At 45.1% G+C, this 20,656-nt stretch overlaps 1 protein-coding gene across 2 annotated transcripts in view; it reads right to left on the bottom strand.

Moving 5' to 3' along the window:
• The window catches only part of LOC123188621 (mediator of RNA polymerase II transcription subunit 14), a 29,564-nt gene extending 9,404 nt beyond the window's left edge, over positions 1-20,160 (bottom strand). Inside the window, exons 1-8 of one of the 2 annotated variants that reach the window (XM_044600794.1) lie at positions 19,494-20,160; positions 11,780-12,859; positions 11,401-11,498; positions 9,415-9,589; positions 3,541-4,189; positions 2,351-3,294; positions 886-1,440; positions 470-810 (exon numbers count right to left, since the gene is read on the bottom strand). In XM_044600794.1, the coding sequence (XP_044456729.1) occupies positions 470-810; positions 886-1,440; positions 2,351-3,294; positions 3,541-4,189; positions 9,415-9,589; positions 11,401-11,498; positions 11,780-12,859; positions 19,494-19,727 (4,076 nt within the window). In that variant the 5' untranslated portion in view covers positions 19,728-20,160. Of the gene's footprint in view, positions 1-469; positions 1,441-2,350; positions 3,295-3,540; positions 4,190-9,414; positions 9,590-11,400; positions 11,499-11,779; positions 12,860-19,493 lie in introns of both variants that reach the window. The other variant, XM_044600793.1, reaches the window with a different exon arrangement.
• Positions 20,161-20,656: the final 496 nt, after the last annotated feature.

A 20,656-nucleotide genomic window follows, 5' to 3' on the forward strand; every position in this document is an offset into this window, starting at 1 on the left:
TTAGTACAGAGTTGAGACACTTATTTTGGGACGAAGGGAGTACAATATATATGAACAAGAAAAACTAAACATTAAAAATAGGACAAGATTAATGTAAAGAATGATAAGAAAAATTTGCACAACTCTGGGAACTTTCCATGTGCAACTGTGTTCTAATAACGCGCATCTAGTCGTCCAATTGCATCATATTAGGCCATTAACATATCAGAAAAGCTGGGGATATTTTGGCTTTCTGTAAAGTATAAAAGTTGGGGATATCTTGGCTTTCTTGTACTCCCTCCATTCCTAAATATAAGTCTTTCTAGAGATTCCAAAAGGGACTACATACGGAGCAAAATGAGTGAATCTACACTCTAAAATATGTCTATATACATCCGTATGTAGTTCCTATTGTAATCTCTAGAAAGACTTATATTTAGGAACGGAGGGAGTAGATACCATGCTAATATATGAATAAATTGTGTCTTACCCCACAAAGAAGCGCAGCGCTGGCTGTTCTTGATCCAAATTCAGAAGTGCACCTTCATTATCTTTCAAAACTGACCCCAATATATCTTTCAGAATATCACGCAATTGCGCAAACAACCATAGAACTCCAAGGTACTTGAGAATGTCTCGCAACACCTTCTTAAGGGCAGCATGAGGGACCCAGCCACCACCATAGCCACCATCATCTCCATGCCCGATAAAAGCTGTGTTCAATTCTCCTTTCATATGCACAGGAAGGTTAGTGTCAGGAGAAAGGTGTGCAGGAGCTCCGTCTCCTGAAGGTAGTGTGGCATTGCCTGCTCTACTCACACTAGCTGCTATCTGACAACCAACACCTGAAGTTAGCTTAATTCCCCCAGGAGTACCACCACTCAAGCGATTTGTAGTAGTAACTACCTGTTGACTTCCAGATGAAGTATTGGCACTAGTATGTCTAGCATTCAGAAAGCTCGGCTCAAGAGTATTTAGACCCTGAGCAACAAGTTCCATTATGAATGGTCGAAATTGTGGACAAGGTAAAGATCCACCAATTGAAGGCCCACCTTTTGGAGGGGTTGCTGGCTGCAGCCAGACCTGATCCCCAGCAAAGCAGCGCATGTCAACAGAGAACTTATTGCGATATATAATGCGTATCCAGTATGGCCCACGGAGCACAACAGAAACATCAAAAGGCATCAAAGAACTAGGAACTAGTCCATGACCAGTCCGGCCTACAGCAGAGAGCATAGAGGAAGTCTGAGCATCATGACTGTTTATATGCACAGTAGTTGATGACGAACCATTTGCCAAAAGAACATTGTTTTGCTTTTGTGCAGAACCCCAAACAGCAGGGACAGCAGGCATCTTTGCAGGACGAATTGCACCACCAAGGGAAAGTAAAGGACCTGCTGTCAGTCTGATGCAATCCAAAAATGATGCCACCTCATTGCAATTCACAAAATCCTCCAAAAACTGCATTATGGAAACATGATTAAACAAAAGATTGACAATATCTCGTGCAAATTTCGTATAGAAGTATGCCAAGTCTTGTTCATAGTTCAGAATGCCTAAGTAGAAAATTCAAAAGTCTGGCGCAACACATAGATTGGCAGAACTCTCTGCACTTTCTCAGTAAAAAAAGAATCATGCAAATAATGATATTCTGTGATCACATTTTGGTCAAACTGAGCTTAAATCGATCAATGCTGCATTTCAATTTTGTTCATGAACCAAATGCTGCAGACAAGGAAACCAAATTTAAACCACCAGTATTTGACAACTTCAAGTTACAAATAAAACATGCCATGGTAACTGCTAGTATTCCAAACATAAAAATATGCACTTTGATCAACAGTTTCCATGTAAGACTAACAAATACTACCTCCGTCTCAAAATATAAACGTCTTATATTTTGAGACGCTGCAAAACGTCTCATATTTTGAGACAGAGGTAGTACAAAACAACATCATATCTGAACAAAAACAGTATCTAAACTTTTAAAGAAGTCGAATAGTTCAGTTGGATGCAAGTGACTATAAAGTGAGCAGCCCGGTGCACGTAGCCCCCACTTGCGCAGGGTCGGGGAAGGGTCAAGTGACTATAAAGTGGATTGAGAACAAATGCAGTTTAATCACTGAGATGACTGCAGTTAAAAAAGGAAAGCATGCACAACTGCACACCGTACTGATGCCTATTATACCAAGCTCACTGAGATCTTTATCAATATCCAATCTAGTAAATGAGGTGATGCATTTTCAAATATAAAACTTCAGTCAACATGTTACCCCAAATGAAGCATAATCACAAGTCAGCCAAACATGCAGTAATGTAATGCACAGTTGCATATACTGTGATGCAGTACCCTTGTATCTAAAAACCATACCTTTGTGTGTGGCCAAAGATGATCTGGTGAAATACGCATTGTGCAGCCAACCTTACCGGCCTCCCACTCGACAACAAAGTGAACCATGGGCATGGCATTGGCACCATAACTGAACCACAAGTTCATCAAACCAACAGCGTTAATCCGGAAATTTTTAGCCATCTGGTCCGATAACCTGTTCCTGAAACCTTTTCTTGCATGTAACTTTGCCTTTGTAGCTAACTGATTCTCAACTAATTTCTCATCTACTTTAACACGAACCAACCTCCGCATTCCACAAGCAAATACACGAGCATTTGAAAGTCGTCGTAATTCTGAGACAAGCCGCTGTATACTATCAGCCTCAACAGAGTTGTAAGTCAAAGTGACCCCATCATAGTCAAAAGAGATGTGTGAATCCATCTCAGAAGTGTTTGCAATGCGAACACGAGAACCCCATTCTGTAGTATTGCTGCCTCCATGAAGTTCCCACAGTGCAGCATAATATGGATCGTTGATCCTAACACCCCATGACATGCTTCCAGCTTCACCAAGACGTAAGCATGTGTGTTTCCAAGAACCATCTTGAGCAAAAGGTAGCCGTAACCAAAGATTAGAGGAGGGTGTCCCCTGACCAACTTCTTCTACATATGGAATGTTAAGAGAATTCATCTGGGTAGTCAGTTGAGCATATTTGATACGAAGCGAACAATGCTTTATGACTTGAAGAAGCACAGAAGCATATATATTTTCTGTAATACAACAATTTCCTTCTCTCAGTATAGTTCCATAGGTGAGTGTTGTTCGAGATTGCACGCTGCTTGCATCTTCTGGCAGTTTTCTTCTCTTTCTTGGCCCACCACTGATTATTGATCGCTGTAATGATGGGATGTTCAACAAGAACTCTGAAAGATATCTCTTTCCAGATGGAACTTCAGAGCGTAAAGCGGAGATATTCTCCAAACCTGACAATTTCCAAATAAAAGCATAACATTAAGAAGAAAACCTCTTTATTTTACATAAAAAGCTATTTGAATATCAGAGACTAAAAATTCTAATTTTGGTTAATGTGCACAGTACTATAGTTTGGATTATTTGAGAAATCAAGGCAAGGAGATTTATTTCCATCCAGAATAACATGATTTCTCGAGATCTAAATTAGCTCAAGTCATGACCGAATTAACAAGCTGATAGCTTGGATGGATGATCACCTGCAGGGACCAAAACGGAGGTCTCTGTACTATATGCAGACTCCAAATTACTCAGCAGATAACTGTCCAAAGTGACACCAGAAGTGACTTTTGCTGTGTCAATGTTAGAATGTAGTAACTCATCATCCAGTTCAGGTGGGCCAGCTCTACCGCTAACCCCCTGACGGACAACTTTTTGAGAACTCAAATGAGTTGAGGGCGAACTATAAGACAGCCAATTTTCCTTACTTGGAGAATCTCGCTCATATCCTAATACTGCCTTAACAACAGAAGAAAATGAAGGCTTTAGAGGAAGAGACTCATCAATTTCACTATGCCTGGGAGACCCATCTTCCATGCTTTGTAGCACCTGCAATTTCTCTACATCAAGAAGATTTGCAATGCATTCATCTTCACCTAGTTGCATCTGGCCAATGTCAATTCTGTTAAACCTTACAACTTCTTTAGTGTCAGTGGTTGTATCAATGTTAAACCTGTCTTCTCCGTCAATATGCACCTCAAGCAAATAAAAAACCGGCATGAGGTTGTCATCAAGTTGCATCAGAAGATAATAGGCATTCGTACGCCAAGGAAATCCCATAACCATAAAATCTGAACCATACAGTATGGATTTTGGTATCTTCAGAGTAATCTGACACTCAGAGTAAACCTGGAACAAGCACCAGAAAAATAAATTTAGTGTATAAGTTTTAAGATAGTACTATATGAACGAAAACAATCAAATATAGAAACGACGTTTCACTATGAGTATACACATAAAAGGCTAATAGTTCTAAAATGTTTGGGGCCCTGACAGATATAAATGTAACTGTAACACCCCGGATGTAATTTACCTTATTTGTATCTCCAACTCTTGCCGTTTCCGGCCTAAGTTATTTTATTTTCCTTGGTGTCGGGTTTTTGTCTCCGTGTGTTGTTGCCTTTGTCATGCATCTCATATCATGTCATCATGTGCATTGCATATGCATACGTGTTCGTCTCATGCATCCGAGCATTTTCCCCGTTGTCCGTTTTGCATTCCGGCGCTCCTATCTCCTCCGGTGCCCCTTTCTACCTCTTTGCGTGTGTGAGGGTTAAACATTTCCGGATTGGACCGAGACTTGCCATGCGGCCTTGGTTTACTACCGGTAGACCGCCTGTCAAGTTTCGTGTCATTTGGACTTCGTTTGATACTCCAACGGTTAACCGAGGGACCGAGAAAGCCTCGTTTGTGTTGCAGCCCAACACCCTTCCAATTTGGCCCAAAACCCACCAAAAACCCTTCCATCATCTAGAGCATTCGATCACGATCGTGTGGCCGCAAACCGCACCTCATTTGGAGCTTCCTAGCTCCCTCTACCTCTATAAATAGGTCCACCCCCGAAATTTTCGGGCAAACCCTAGATCCCTCCCTCTCTTTGCGCGCCGGACACAAACCTCACCGCCGGACACGTCCGACTTACCTCCGCGGCCGCCACGTGTCCGCCTCCCGTTGGCCGCCGCTTGTGCCCACGGCCCGGGAGCCAGCGACCGGCCCTCCCCGGTCCATCGGCGCCCGCCGCCGCATCGTCTCTCCGCCGCCGCCTTCCCCGACGCCGGCGCCGCCCGCCACCGCAGGCCCCGGCGCTGACCACCGCCGCCACCATTGCTGACCGCCGCGGCCGCCTTCGAGCTCGCCGCGCGCCACCACCGCCACCTCCGACGTCCTCCTCGTCGCCGGCGACGCCATCTTCCTCCGACGACCTTGGCAACTCCGGCCACCGCGTTCTTCATACCCGGCAGACCTCGGACCTTGTGGCTCTGAATACCAATTGTTGGAACCAAGGATCGACCAGACAAGAACACGAAGAGACGAAATTTTGCCGGGCAACAAACGCCCTCCCCCGGCGACGAACGCCGGGGCCTTTTTCTCTCTAGTTTTCAACTCGGCTCAGCTTACAACAGGCAGCAGTATAGAGGTATTTAAGTCCCGGCGCACTCACACATGGCGCAGCCCACCCCTCCTACTCACGCGCGTGCACGACCTGCATGCCTGGCCGCCCGCGCTGACTACGCGCACACTACGGCCGCTCCAACAGATCACAAACGGCCATCAACTGCACCGCAACTCACGTATGCATGCACAGCCATCTAGCTAGCTCACACGACACATACACCTAACGTGGTTTACAATATCTTATAGTGTTGCTAGTTGCAGGTGCCTTGCAGGATGTTCCATGTTGGAACATGGATATGTTGGGATATCACAATATCTCTTATTTAATTAATGCATCTATATACTTGGCAAAAGGTGGAAGGCTTGGCCTTTTGCTCGGTGTTTTATTTCACTCTTGCCACCTTAGTTTCCGTCATCCGGTGTTATGTTCTTTGATTTTGCGTTTCTTATGCGGTTGGGGTTATGGGACCCCCTTGACAGTTCGCTTTGGAATGAAACTCCTTCAGCAAGGCCCAACCTTGGTTTTAACATTTGCCTAATAACAACCTAAATTTTTTTCCTAGGGAGTAATTAACCCGAGGATCATCTTTATTCAACCCCCCCCCCTCCAGGGCCAGTGCTCCTCTGAGTGTTGGTCCGAATCAGACAGCTTGCGGGGCCACCTCGGGGAAACTTGAGGGTTGATTTTACTCGTAGCTTGTCCCATCCGGTGTGCCCTGAGAACGAGATATGTGCAGCTCCTATCGGGATTTGTCGACGCATCGGGCGGTCTTGCTGGTCTTGTTTTGTCATCATCGAAATGTCTTGTAACCGGGATTCCGAGACTGGTCGGGTCTTTCTAGGAGAAGGAATATCCTTTGTTGATCGTGAGAGCTTGTAATGGGCTAAGTTGGGACACCCCTGCAGGGTATAAACTTTCGAGAGCCGTGTCCACGGTTATGTGGCAGATGGGAATTTGTTAATATCCGGTTGTAGAGAACTTGACACTTGACTTAATTAAAATGCATCAACCGTGTGTGTAGCCGTGATGGTCTCTTCACGGCGGTGTCCGGGAAGTGAACACGGTTGGTTTATGTATGAACGTAAGTAGTTCAGGATCACTTCTTGATCACTTCTAGCTTCACGTCCGTTGCGTAGTTTCTCTTCTTACTCTTGTACTCGTATGTTAGCCATCATATTTGCTTAGCGCTTGCTGCAACTCCACCTCATTACCACATCCTACCCATAAGCTTAAATAGTCTTGATCTCGTGGGTTTTGAGATTGCTGAGTCCTTGTGACTCACAGATACTACCAAACAGTTACAGGTGCCGATGATACCAGTGCAGGTGATGCTACCGAACTCAAATGAGAGTTCGACGAGGACCTTGACCGTTACTACGTGTCTTTTCCTGATGATCAGTAGTGGTGCCCAGTTGGGACGATCGGGGATCTAGGATTTGGGGTTATCTTCTTTTCATTTGGATTGTCGTAGCCGGACTATGAGTGTACTCTGATGATGTATGAATTATTTTATCATTGTGTGACGTGGCGATTATAAGCCAACTATCTATTTATCCCTTTCTTGTTCATTACATGGGATTGTGTGAAGATGACTCTTCTTGCGACAAAACCAACATGTGGTTATGCCTCTAAGTCGTGCCTCGACACGTGGGAGATATAGCCGCATCTTGGGCGTTACAATAAAGCTAAGGCTTTTCCCTGTGGTCAAGTTGGTGCTAGTAATTAAAACTCAAATGCATAGTACAAGGACATATATCACTAGAATAACGTAGGTAATACCAAGAAGACATCTTCTCTTCACATGTGACATGTTCCCTTATGCATGGAACTTTGAGCAAAATGGCTCATAAGCTTGAACTTTATAGCTTAATTTAAGTTGACACATTGCATTTAGACCAGGTATATATTAACCTCAGTTGCAGCTTGCACCAAGTTTTTGAATACTAAAAACTTTGGACAAGTGAGTTCAAACAAATAGTACGGTTCAGTCCAAGAAAGAAATAACCGGACCAACCGAGTAGGTCAGGCCTTGTGTCAGGTGATAAATCCATACCACTTCACTCCACTCTTCCACCTCACTCCTGACTAATGATTTGGTTCCGTGATTACAAAATAAAAATACTTTGGTTACAGATATTTGTCTGTGTGGATTGGCAACTCCTCGGCGTCGATACTTCATTGGCAAAAAGGTCCAACAAGAAAAATAGTATTGGTGAGGCGGCCACGGCCAGACTCCCCAGTGACAAGGCACAACCAGACTCAGCTTGGAGACGGATAAAATGGAATGGCAGTGATTTTCCCTCCTGTCGATGGTGACAGAGAAGGGTTCAAGACGACGTTGTGAGCTCGGGTGTTGCAGAATCAAGACATAAGTGTGATGTCAGTGTAATTGGGCTCCAGATGTCAACATTAAGGATCCTGGACGTGCGAAACAGGGAAGCCAAGGGTACCAAAGATCAGCCATGTTCGTATGTGGTGTCAGCACACTGCCAACGTAGATGGTTCTTCAACAGAAAAAAAAAATCTGTTGAAAGAATGAGCATGGTTAGGAGGAGGGTGCTAGGATGGTGTAGAACCCTTCAGTTCAAGAATGGCTCGCCGGAGACAAAGAATTACAACAGAGCTGTTAGGGAAGAAGAGGGCAGCTCAGGTCCTCAGAGCTTTTGAGTGGCACCAAGAAACAGGGATGGCAGATATCTCTCCAGAGTCCAGATGTAGTCCAAATCGTGGCCAATGGGACAGCATCACCATAACCCATGTCAGATCCTAGAACGATTCAGACATGTATTTGTGGAAGAATTTGGGAATTGACAGAGTATATGCTAGTATAGAGACCAAACAGAGGGCCGATTTATCTATTATAGCTAGATGTATCAGAGTTTAGTCATTCAGGCAAACTGGGAATTCAACGATAGCCACACCCCAGCAACTTATATAGGCTTCAGTTTACACCTGCCACTGCGGTAAAAGTGAAAGAGGTAAACAGTCCTTGCAGTCGATGAGTGTGTGGGCCCTGGACTCATTCTTTCACTCTGCGCAGGGTCGAGTGACAAATCCTTGCGAGGAGCGAGATGGAACATTGGATCAAGCCGAAGGGTTTTCAAATAAGTTAGAAATGTAACAGTTAACTCAAGAAGCGTTGTAGTAGGGCGCTAATAACCCAATACCACCATCCAAGCCCTTGTAGATCTGGGGAGAGTGGCTGACACCCTAGCTTCTTCAGTTCTGAGATGGCGAAAGGCAGAAGCAAAGGAAGTCGTCGATGCCCGAGTGGGGGTGTGTGGGCCCTGGACTCGTTCTTTCACTCTGCACACGGTCACCAAGCCATTGTGTCTCACGCTCTTCAGTAGCCACAAGCAGAGGGATTGCTTAAGTCGATCTGGTGTTGCTAGACCATGCAGTGCAGAGGGTGAGGATGAGGAGAGGAGGGGAAGGGGCTAGCGCAAGGGGTGTTGGCGTGGCAACTGACTCTGGGCCTAAGTCAGTGAACCGGCCCAATTTCATTATACCTGGTCCAAGTTGTGACATTGGCCCAACTGAACTTACGTGGCAGATTCTCTAAAACTTGGTGCCAGCTGCAACTGGTGTCAAATTACTTTGCAGTTACTCCTTTGATCTACATTATGACAGTTCACATTATTCAGATTGGCTTCATACCAAGCACGGGTTACTGTTTTTTTACATGAAAATGGTTAATGCAAGACCAAGTATGATCAATTAATTGCATGAGAATTCTTTTATTGGCTATTGTAGTTACCAAGCAAATCATTGTTCAATCAAAGTAAGGTTTTGGTTTTAGGTTCATCGTGAACAAGACGACGTATTGCTGTTTCATGTCGTAGTATATCTAAGCTCCTAGATTTTTCCAGTATTCAATGAGATCTTTGCAAGAAATAAATTCAAGAGCTGATTGCAACACAACAGAAGATAAAGACAGCAAGTTGAGCAAACTGATAACCTTCAGGCCCAAAAACCTTCCTGTCGCAGCAAACAACTGAAGGATGCTTCTGGTCTTTAAGCTCACGAAGACCTCAGTGGGTGTTATGCTCCGTTTATTAAGGGCTTCTTCAGAGTCTAATGCCGCAGAAGGTGGTAATATATTTTTTGGTGATTGCAGGAGGAAGCCGCCACTCCTATTGTAGAAAGAAATAAGGTATAAATTTAGGAAGTAAAGGGGACTGAGCTGGAACAAATATAGGGGGGGTTATCTTATCGTTCTGCATGCTTTGTAACATATGGGATAGAGGTCTTACCGTCTTACACACCCATATTCTAGGGTCAAACTTTAACTAGAACTCAAAATCAATCCATCTCCTAAACATCCCCTAAGGAGGTACTTTTTTTCCTTCATGATAACCGACTTGTTGAAGCCTATTTAAGGGGAAAAAATAATCGTGCACGACTCTCATTCCTAGAATTGATGGAAGACTTAGAAATTAGAATAGAAATAACTCACTATAATACACTCTTGAATTTTATTGGAATCTATATTGTGGAACATGCAGGAAGATAGGGCTTTTACCATGAATTAAAAGGATCACTCCCTCCGTCCAAAAATATTAGGCCCGCACGCTTTCTAATATTTGTTCAGCAATGTGTGGATTACATGACAAAAACAATTGATACCATTGGGCTCTTATTAGAAAACTTTTTGATGGTGTCAAGTTTGTACATATGAAGTAATGCAGAGTTGAACTAATCGTCGGTCAAAGTTAAATATTGAAAAACACTTGCATCATTGCCAGTCTACTTGACAGATATAACCATAGTTGTCATGGTATCACCTAGGAATTCATTTGCCTGCCAACCAACACCTAGGTAAAGCACTCGTCGCCGCCGAACTTACCGGTTCTGCCATCCCACGACGCTCAATGTACGTGAGGTGTGTGTGTGCCTTGATCATCATGCTCATGCCATCCCATGAGCTGGTCAAGACACACACCTAAATAGCTAACTAACAACCCCAACGAGATCAGCCAGGGCGTGGACATGCACACGCTGCATGGCTGTTTATTTAGCTAACAGTACAGCTAAACGAGCTAGCTACTAACGGGCAGCAGGATTACAAACTCAACAGACATGCAGCTGCAGTTGCGCGCGGCCGGTAGACATGCAGTTGCACACGGCTGGCGGGCGTGTAACTGCCGTTGTGTGCGGCCGATGGAAATACACTAGTGCGCGACTGATGGACAAACAGTAGCGCGTAGCCGATGGACATGCAACTGCAGTTGCACACCGGTTCGCGGGCGTGTAACTGTACTTGCTTGCAGACGGTGGACATGCAACTGTAGTTGGTGCCGGTGCACGAGCATGCAACTGAAGTTGCGCGCGGCCGACTAAATACTGAGAAAGCAAAGACAGGATTCTCACATAGAAGACAATAGGAAGTCACTATAATACCTATACTGCCAGAGAGTTTATGACTCTGTTAGTTGTTTTATAAGTACCATGAGTCCATGACCATGGAATAAATATTCTTTAAAAGAATAAACTTGTTTTCCATGACCATGGAATAAATATTCTTTAAAAGAATAAACTTGTTTTAGTGTGTATGTGGATAGCCTAGCCCTTTCCATAAGTTCGGGCTTTTGGTTGCGTTGGCTAGTGCATGAAGCTTAACATGGTATCAGGGTCTAAGGTCATGAGTTCAAGTCCTGGCTTTCACAATTTATCCAAAAATTACTGTTCCCCCCTTTGTGTCCACATATAGGCCTCTTGAGCCATACCTCTGAGTCTATTCACGTGTTGACTTCCCACGTCACACGTGAGATGGGGTGTCAAAGTGTATATGTGGATTGCCTAGCCCTTTCCATTAGTTCGGACTTTTGGTTGTGTTGGCTAGTGCGTGAAGCTTAACAAAGCTGACACTAAATACCTTGTGGATATTAAGGACAAGAAAGTAAGGATGAAGCATCAACCATGCAAAAGGTAAATAACAACGGACCTGATATTTATTCCCAGGTGAATATACGATTTTCCATATGCCCTAACCTGAAGCACTTCATTTGTACAACAATTCTTGAAGCCCCTTCTATCCACTCTCTGTGCAATTTATGAACAGAGACAAAGCACTAAAAATCAGAACTAAGCAGGGAAGCAGGCAAACAAAAAAATGCCCACAAGCGAAAGAACTTCAGAAGTGATTATGCACAAGTCTTAGCTCGAGCAAATATAAGAAAATAAAGAGTTCAGTGAAGTTGCATTTTCAGTAATGGACTGGTATGAAGAAAATTTATGAATCCTGCTTTGGCAAGTGCAAATCAGTAAGGTATCCCAAACATAAGGAAATCCACAATCCTAAACATAGTGGTTTATATCAGTACCTTTTGCAGGACGTCCATATGAACTTCTTTCCGTTTCAGGACAACATCAGTTGGGGATAGAGAAATCCGAGTATTTTTTTTCAACTCCCTCTGAATTTCCAGAAGACGTGTGTGTCTATTGCAAGCAATTGCTTTCAAAATGATTGCCTCAACATCAATGCAACTAAGATCAAGAGAAAGATCAGCTTCTTTATCTGTAAGTGGATCCAATACAAATGAACTGTGCTGACACTTTATCTGCATATCTTGCAGTGCCTCAACTTTAATAAATGGAGATGAATCAGATTCTGCTGACCCACTGTTTCTTTCATCCAGCCAATAATTTATTTTCAAACCAGGTATCCTGAACCCACTTGAATCGAGCTCTCCATCTTGACCAAGCTGTGTTGGAGCATTATTCCCACCTTGTCCTGCACTTCTATGACTATCCGAGACAAGTTCAGATTTTATTGCCTCTTTCCATCTACCTTGTCGTAGAACATTAGTCTGTCTAATTACGGTATCCATAACAAAAGAGATGCATAGCTCATGGAGAATTGTATACAAAATTGTGAGGGGATTGTCAGCCACAGCCATTCTCCGTTCGATGTCATCACCCAGAACATACCTTCTTGTCTCTTCAAGCTTAATAGGCCCGGTGTTCTCACCAACAAGTAACTCAATATGCAATATCCTCCACAGCGAGAAGTGCCCACGGTAACCTAACGTAAGGAGTACTTTGAATTCGCCATCTACCTGTACATTGGCTATTCCATCAGTCACCGAAACCTCAGACATTTCTTTAGGAACTAGGGTTTCAAGTAATTTTGCCCGCACAAGGGTGCTTAATTTCTTCAATGTAGGCTTCCGCTCATCTTGAAAAAGTGTATTCTGAGTACCTATTTCCTCTACAGATTTAGGCAATCTCCTATAGCTCCCTGTATGTATGACTTCTATCGCAGATGAAACATCAAAAATGGGAGCACGAGCTTGCTGCAATCCTTCATGCATAAAGAATAGTGAATCGCCTGTTTGGGTGAAGCAAGTTTCATGGCTGGAGAGAGTTGACGCAAGTTGCTGGCAGTAATGAAGCAAGGGCACCTGCAGAAGATCAAAAGCAATATTCTCTATCACAAAATTCCAGATACATATTTTGATGGCCCGAATATGATAATGAAGGGGAAAACTTAGTTTTGAAATACATTCTTTGTTGAGTAGCTAAGGAATTAAGGTAGATTGTAGCCTGTCAGAGCAAATACATTACACAATGATAAAATACTTTAAAGTTCGCATTTTGGGTTTTCTTTACGACTTCAGTACGCACCTCTTCAGCATGAATTTTGCATACATAGAATCTCTAAATGAAGTTTGGTCCTTTGCTCCATCAAAAACGGTTTTAAAGATGACGACAGTTTCGCACACGTGGATGCCCAATCAGCACAAAAGAGAAGCAAAAATTTCAAAAAAAAAAAGGGGGAGAAAATTAGGAGAAAAAAACTGTAGTCTCCTTTCTAGAAAACTCGACTAGTTTAAGGAGAAGTTGGGGGGCAGCAGAACAAAATATTCAGAAAATCCAGAAACAAATATGAAATTTTGTTTTTTTAACTGAAATTTTATTTTGAAGGTATGTTTGGTTGATTCCACAACATGCCCTACCAAATTTTTGCCAACCATTGGCTAGATATTCTTTGACCCTTAGTTTGCCTATTTGGCAATAATTGTGAAGGCAATGTCAGGAGGGTGGGCAAGTTCTCATAGGCAACCAACCAAGTAAGAGCCAAGATGTCATAGGCTGTCAAGATTTTGGTAGGGAAATTTGGGCACCAGAAAATACACTAGAAACAGTCTTTACGATTAAGATATAAAAGACATTGAGGAAAAAGGAAGAAAATTAAAAAGAATAAAGAGGAGATAACAGGAACATTTGAAAAACAGGAATCTTTCAGCCAAGTGCCTGTTAAGGAGTATTAGTATTGGTCTAGGAGTCCTTATTAGTCTATGTTTAGTTTCCTTACACCTCAAGTCATGTGTAATATACATATGCCCCTTGGGCCTTCAATAAAGATAAGTTGCTTTCCTAACAGTGCCAAAGTTATGGGAAAATGTGTGGATTTTGAAGATGAAGAATGTTTTGAACGAGAGCCTCCATAACGTTAAAGAATTATGTGGTTGAATATTTCTGATTATTACGAGACTTCTTAAGTTCCCTTGAATTTTTAGTAACTTCACTGGAATGTTTAAGTTCTTTCCCTAAATTTTTATCTCTGATTTTAAAAAAAATTCCCCATGTCACGTGCTTGGGAACAGCGGGCTGGGACATGGAGCATAAGAGGTAGTCGTGAGATACCGGTGGCCGGGGACGGTAGTCCTGGACCCGTGGCGGCAGCAAGGGTTAGAGGGGCGCACGGTGCAGAAGCAAGTGGTAAGATACTAAGATTAACTTTTCTGCTTGCTTTATTGCTCAAGTGGGGTGCTGTAAATAGACAGTTACAACTGAAGAAACAGACTTGGACTCTAATTGGAATTGGATCCGGTCGGCGGGGTAACCTTTTCGGGACTAAACCTTTCCAACTTACGAACCGGACTCCTACTCTAACTCTAGATGGACTCGGCAAGCACTAGACTCGGACAAGAACTAGGGCAGTCCTGCACAGCATGGCCCTTGCGCCTTTCACCCTCGGTCGGGCGACCAGTCCGAGCCGGTTGGATGAAGCTGCTCCGTCTTGTTGCGCTGGCACATGGTGCAGACACGCATGTAGTTTTGGGGTGCCATCCGAGCCTAAGGAAGGTAAAAATCCCGGCGAAGGCGATGCAGTGACTTCTGAAAGCCCTCATGCCCCAAGTCATGGGCAGCAGCCAACACGTTGGCCAATAGTGGAGACGTGGGTGGCACATATGGCCGGTGTTTAAATTGTTACAGTATGTGGATTGCACTAGCTCTTTCCATTACTTCGGACTTCTGGTTGCGTTGGCTAGTGGATGAAGTCCTGACTTTCGCAATTTATTAAAAATTGCTAGCAACCCCCCCCCCCCCGTGTCCACGTAGTGGCCTCTTGAGTCATACGTGAGTTCCACCGTGAACGGTATGGTAAAATCGGGGAGTTGGAAGACTGGTGCAGTGATGAGGGCGGTCTTCAGGGCATCGAGGCGCAGCCCCGTCCTCGGACCATAACAAACCCTCCTTTAGAAGTGTGAGAGGTGTCGTGGTGACACCAAATTCACGGATGAACTTCCGGTAGTAGTCTACTAGTCCCAGGAAGCTGTGCACCACATGGACTGTTCGTGGAACCAGTCAGTCGTCGACTGTGAGTATCTTGTCACTGTCCATGGTGATGCCGTCGGCGGAGATGACATGGCCGAGGTATGTCACCGACTCCTCGCCAAAGGAACATTTGGAGCGCTTGAGTTAAAGTTGATGTGCCCTCAAAGCCTCCCAGACAAGCTTGACATGACGAAGATGGTCCTACCAAGAGGTGTTGCAGATGAAAATGTCATCAAAAATACAAGCACAAATCGGCGTAAGAAGGAACGAGGCACATCGTTCATCAAAGCTTGGAATATCGCGGGGCATTGGTTAGACCGAATGCCATCACCATGAACTCGAAGAGGCTTTCATGTGTGCGGACCGTTGTCTTGTGGATATACCTTGGAGCCATGCGTACTTGATGGTAGCCGAAGCGAAGATCCAGCTTCATGAAGAAGTGAGCACCCTTCTACTCGGCCAAAAGATCGTCGATGACGGGAATGGAGAACTTGTCCTTGATGGTGACGCTATTGAGTCCCAGATTGTCGACGCAAAATCGCCAAGTACCCTCATGCTTCTTCACCAGGAGCACCGGTGAGGAGAAAGACGATGAGCTACGGCGGATGTGGACACGTTCTCGGCACACTGCTTCTCAAGCTCATCCTTCTGGATGGCCGGCTATCGGTATGGTCAGATGGCCACCTATTGAGATCCGGACAACAATCGTATGCGGTAGTCGTGTGCACGATATGGAGGAAGCCCTTTCGGCTCAGCGAAGGTGTCTGCGAAGGAGGCCAAGAGGCCATCCAGGAGCTTCCTTGTCGATTGTGATGGCGGCATGCCGGGAAAGGCCAGGAGGCCATCTAGGAGCTTCCTTGTCAATGGTGATGGTGACATGTCGGAGAAGGCCCCAACAAATGATGTGGTCGCCGTTGGCGACCGTGACACGGAGGCGGCACCCATCCAAGAAGGGTGCTCCGACAAAAGCGGCGAGATCCTCGTTGATGAAGTTATGGGTGCTGCCGGAGTCGATCAAAGCAACGAGCTTGCAACCACCGATGCGCACGGCGACCTGCATGGTATCGCTTGTAGGAATACCGGTGACAGCTAGGAGGGAGATCTGGATGTCCTTGCAATGTTCATCAGAGTTGTCGTCATTGTTGGCAGACTGGATGTGGAAGAGGCATTTGCAATGATGCCGTGGACGAACTTCTCAATGCAGTTGAAGCATAGACCCTTAGGACACCGATCATCCATCTCAACATCAGTGAGCTTCTTAGGCAAGTGCCAGCGCTAAGCCGGTGGCGTCAAACGGCACTGGCCCGAACCCAACTGCGAGCGCGGCTGGCAAACCGAACAAGCATGCATGGCCGCCGCCGCTTTTGAGACATTATGGAGGACCTCGAAGGAGACAGCCAGATCCATGGTTGCTTCAAAGAGGTCGGCTTCGTCGTCTCGACCTGCATCTTCATAGACTCGTCCAGGTTGTTGGTTAAGATGTGCAACTCCCCAGTGTCATGGATTGGAGGAACGCGAGTCTGGTGCTTGAGGAAGCACTTGGTGTGCTCTGCTACCATGCAGGAACAGCAAACCGAGATTAACTCGCCGAAGGGATTGGCTTGTGTTGATGGTCTGAAGTGGTTCGAATGAATTGTAAAACTCTCCCCACGACAGCCGACCGATCTTCTCCTCCAAGTGGTTGTACCACAGCACGATGATGACAATGAGGTGGTAGGAAGCCAGCCATGTCTTTCTAACTTGTGTGCACTAGCCGAGGAAGAACAGATTGCATCTGATCAGCCATGGACATGGATCACTCTCCCCAACAAATTTGGAAAAATCAATCTTGTAGAGGTGCGGAGCTTGCTCACATTTGTCCGTTAGGGCAGCCATTGGCAACACCTTGGATTTTTTTTTGTGGCCGGCGGTGGAATGACGTTGGTGCCGCTGAGGAGCTGCGTCGAGCTGCCCTGCTCGAGGCGAAGGAGAACGAGGTGTTGGGCATGTTGTTGCTGCGATGTCTCAGTGATTCGATCCTAGACCGATTTTAGCATTGCAGAGAGTTGCTGTAGCACCATGTCGAGCTTAGCGCGGTCGGTGACTTGGAAGTCGCCTATGAGGCTATTGGAGAGTGGCAACCACACCTTCATGGTCTTCGCATTGCTTGGCGATGATGTCTTCGAGGGTGTTGGGTGGTGGCGGCGGCGGCCATGGCGCCGGAGGCTGACTCATAGTTGTCGTCGGGATCGTAGATGAATCTGATACCAAATTGTCACATGCTTGGGAATCAGCAGGCTGGGAGGTGGAGCATAGGGGGTAGTAGTGAGATACTGGTGGCCAAGGACGATAGTCCCAACAACCCGTGGCGGCAGCAAGGGTGAGAGGGACACACGGTGACGGAACTTAAACCGGGAGGTCTCGAGGTAGGGGATCCTAAGCTAGATGTCTTGGAACAAGGGTAACAGAGACACGGGGATTTTACCCATCATGTTCGGCCTCTCCGAGGAGATAATATCCTATGTCCTGCTCGTGTTTATTGCTTTGGAGTGTGTACAGGGTACAGGTAAACTACCACGAGATTGTAACTTGTCTTAACTTGTGTTCTATTGACTAACCCAGCCCTGGCTTATATAAGATACTTGGGTCCTAGGATTACAAGAGCCCTAGTCGACTACGTCGGTGGAGAGGAGAGTCCTCCATGGATACGAAATCCTTGTCTTGAACATCAAGGCTTCCAGAGTCTTCATGTATCTCGCCAAGGGAAACTCAGCCCGGCCCACCAGACCGGGAGTCGACATGGTGAGTCCCCTTATCCGGGACACCGTCAAACGACGCAGGAGCAAGAGTTGAGAAAATAGATCAACTTTTCTGCTTGCTTTCTTCTTCATGTGAGGGCGGCTATAAATAGCCGATTACAGTTGAAGAAACGGACTTGGACTCTAACTGGAATTGGATCCGGCCAGCAGGGTGGCCTTCTTTGGGACTAAACCTTTCCAACTTAGGAACCAGACTCCTACTCTAACTCTAGATGGACTCAGCAAGCACTAGACTACACGAACTAGGGCAATCCTGGCCCGGCATGACCCTTGAGCCTGTATGTTCGGCCCCACATGACATCCCACTTTTCATGATTGTTTTCAATTTTCTGTTCTAAATGGGTTGAGACGTGGAGCAAGGGAGGGATCACACTTGAGGGACCAAGATTGTTCTCTAGTAGAGTAGTGGGACCAAGCGTAGACTTCGGCAATAGAAGGGCTAAAAATATACTCTTTCCAATACTTTACGACCTTCAAACTGAACTGATAGCCTGACCAAATTGAAGTCAGAGCATCCGGAGCCCTAAATTATGTTAGGGTGGTTAATGACAACCAAACATAACTGGCTAATATTTCCATCAATCAAATCTAAGGAGAATTGTTTTGTTTTGAAAATGTCTCAGTGAAATGGAAGGATTCAACATGGATTTAGCTCAAGGCTGTGGACACTTTCAAGCATTTTGTAGCTTTAGGTGTCGGTTCATAGACTGGTTTGCCAGATTTGTTGTAAGTGTTACCGTTCAAAAAAGACAACTCTACTTGCTTGAGACTTGTCATATGTAATACTGCTCAATAGCAGAATACATATACTCATATGCTTGACATAAATTCAGTTTTGTTGATGCGAACTGACTGTGTAAACCATGGTCTGACTAGCAAGGCGGATTGACCACAAGTCGTACACCTGCTATTCTATAGCATCTAGGGTGCTTCAAAACGGATTCTCCTGTGGATTCTGATTAGGATTGAGAGTCCTAAACTGAACGTTCAATGCCAACTAACAGTCTCCACAATTTTAGTAAATACTTACCACAGTGGGTGTTCTCAGCATTCGCTGATTCTTCAGTGCTTGAAAGTTATACTCCCTCCGTTCCAAAATAATTGAAATTCTAGATTTATCCTAAGTCAAACTTGATTAAGTTTGACCAATCTATATAAATTAACATCTACAACACCAAATTTTCTTCATTAGATTCATTATGAAATGTATTTTCATATTATATATACTTGATATTGTAGATCTTAGCATATTTTTCTATAGACTTGATCAAACTTACAAATGTTTGACTTAGGACAATCCTAGAACTTCTATTATTTTGGAACGGAAGAGCAATATCATAAAGGAAAAGATCTCCTTCGAATATATGTGGGTTTTGCAGCACGGTCTGGTCAGAGCTAAAATAGTGGAATGTAGACTAAATAGATTTTGATGTACACTAGTCCCAACAAAGTGTTGAACAATGATTTCCTATTACAGTAAACACTTGTGTCCTTGATTGCAACAAAATCTAAAACTGCTTTCCAGTCACTCTATTCAACTAAGGCAGACATCAGAGCAATCAAAGGCCTGATCCTATAAAAACATTTTTACTTGAGAACACAAGTTGCAGTTCTAATTGAACAATGAAAGTTGAAACTCCTTATTCACGGAAGGAAACAATTGACAGCTGCGGACCTGCTGGCACCACTTGGCGAGGACATGGAGCCGGAGCATGCGCTGGCGGGTGCGGTCGATGAATTTGAGCAAGTCGATCTTCTTCTCAGTATCCGACCTCTGCTGCGCTGTCTCCCCCTCGACGCCCGCCCGCGACTTCTCCACGAGCTCCCGCAGCGCCAGGTAGGACTCCTCCGCCGCCTGCCGCGACACAGTCCCCAGCTCCACTGTCTGCTGACCCAACTCCCCCGCCATCTACTACCACCCGAGAGTGAGTGAAGAGTCTAGGGTTTCACGCAAGTCTCGGGGTAAGGACCTAAAGGTGACTGAGATGCGCCATAGCCACCGCAGCTGCTCTCCCTGTAGGGTTTCCAGGAGATTGAAGAAGCTCCGCGTACACGGAGCGGCTGGGCGGCTGGGCGGCCGCTGCCTTGGCTATAGAGTTACGCCCCCGCAGTGCCACCAGCAGCTTCAAATTGGGGATCCTGTGTCTGTGAGAGGTCGGGAGCGGCAGCCGGTGGAGTTCAGCTTGGACCGAGAGGGGAAGTTCGAAAAGTTTGTGGGAATGGAGCTGGGATCGCGAGGCGGCGGCCGGCAGGAAGTTCTTTTTTTTCGAGGGAACGGCAGGAAGAAGATGAGCGAGCTGGTTCGTCAGGTGGACGTGATCCGCCCAAGCCCCAAGGTGTCCAGTTAGAGCATCTACACCGGGACACCCGCGTATGCGCCGGACGTATCCACGGGCAGCGACGGTCACGGCTCAAATAATTCATTTTACAATTGAATACCTTATAAATCATAAATCATACTTCCTCCGATTCCTAAATATTTGTCTTTTTAAAGATTTCAACAAATAATTACATACGAAGCAAAATGAGTAAATCTATACTCTAAGGCCCTGTTTGGTTCAGTTTTTATCGACGGATTCCGCTGCCGCGCAACAGAATCTGAACCAAAGGGAAAACACAGCAGAATCCGATTTCAGAAATCCGCTCCCAAAATCTGAACCAAAAGCAAAAGCAGCATAGGCTGTGTTTTTCAAAATCTGATTCCGCTGCGGGTCAAAATCTAAAAAAGCTGTATCAACTGGTTTGCCAAATGACCTACATCTTTTTCACATCAGATTTTCCACGGCTGTTTTTTCACAGCAGATTTTTCACAGCTACTTTTAGAAATCCACAGCCGAA

This window comes from Triticum aestivum, chromosome 2A (genome assembly GCF_018294505.1).
Source record: "Triticum aestivum cultivar Chinese Spring chromosome 2A, IWGSC CS RefSeq v2.1, whole genome shotgun sequence".
In the NCBI taxonomy this organism is placed as follows: domain Eukaryota; kingdom Viridiplantae; phylum Streptophyta; class Magnoliopsida; order Poales; family Poaceae; genus Triticum; species Triticum aestivum.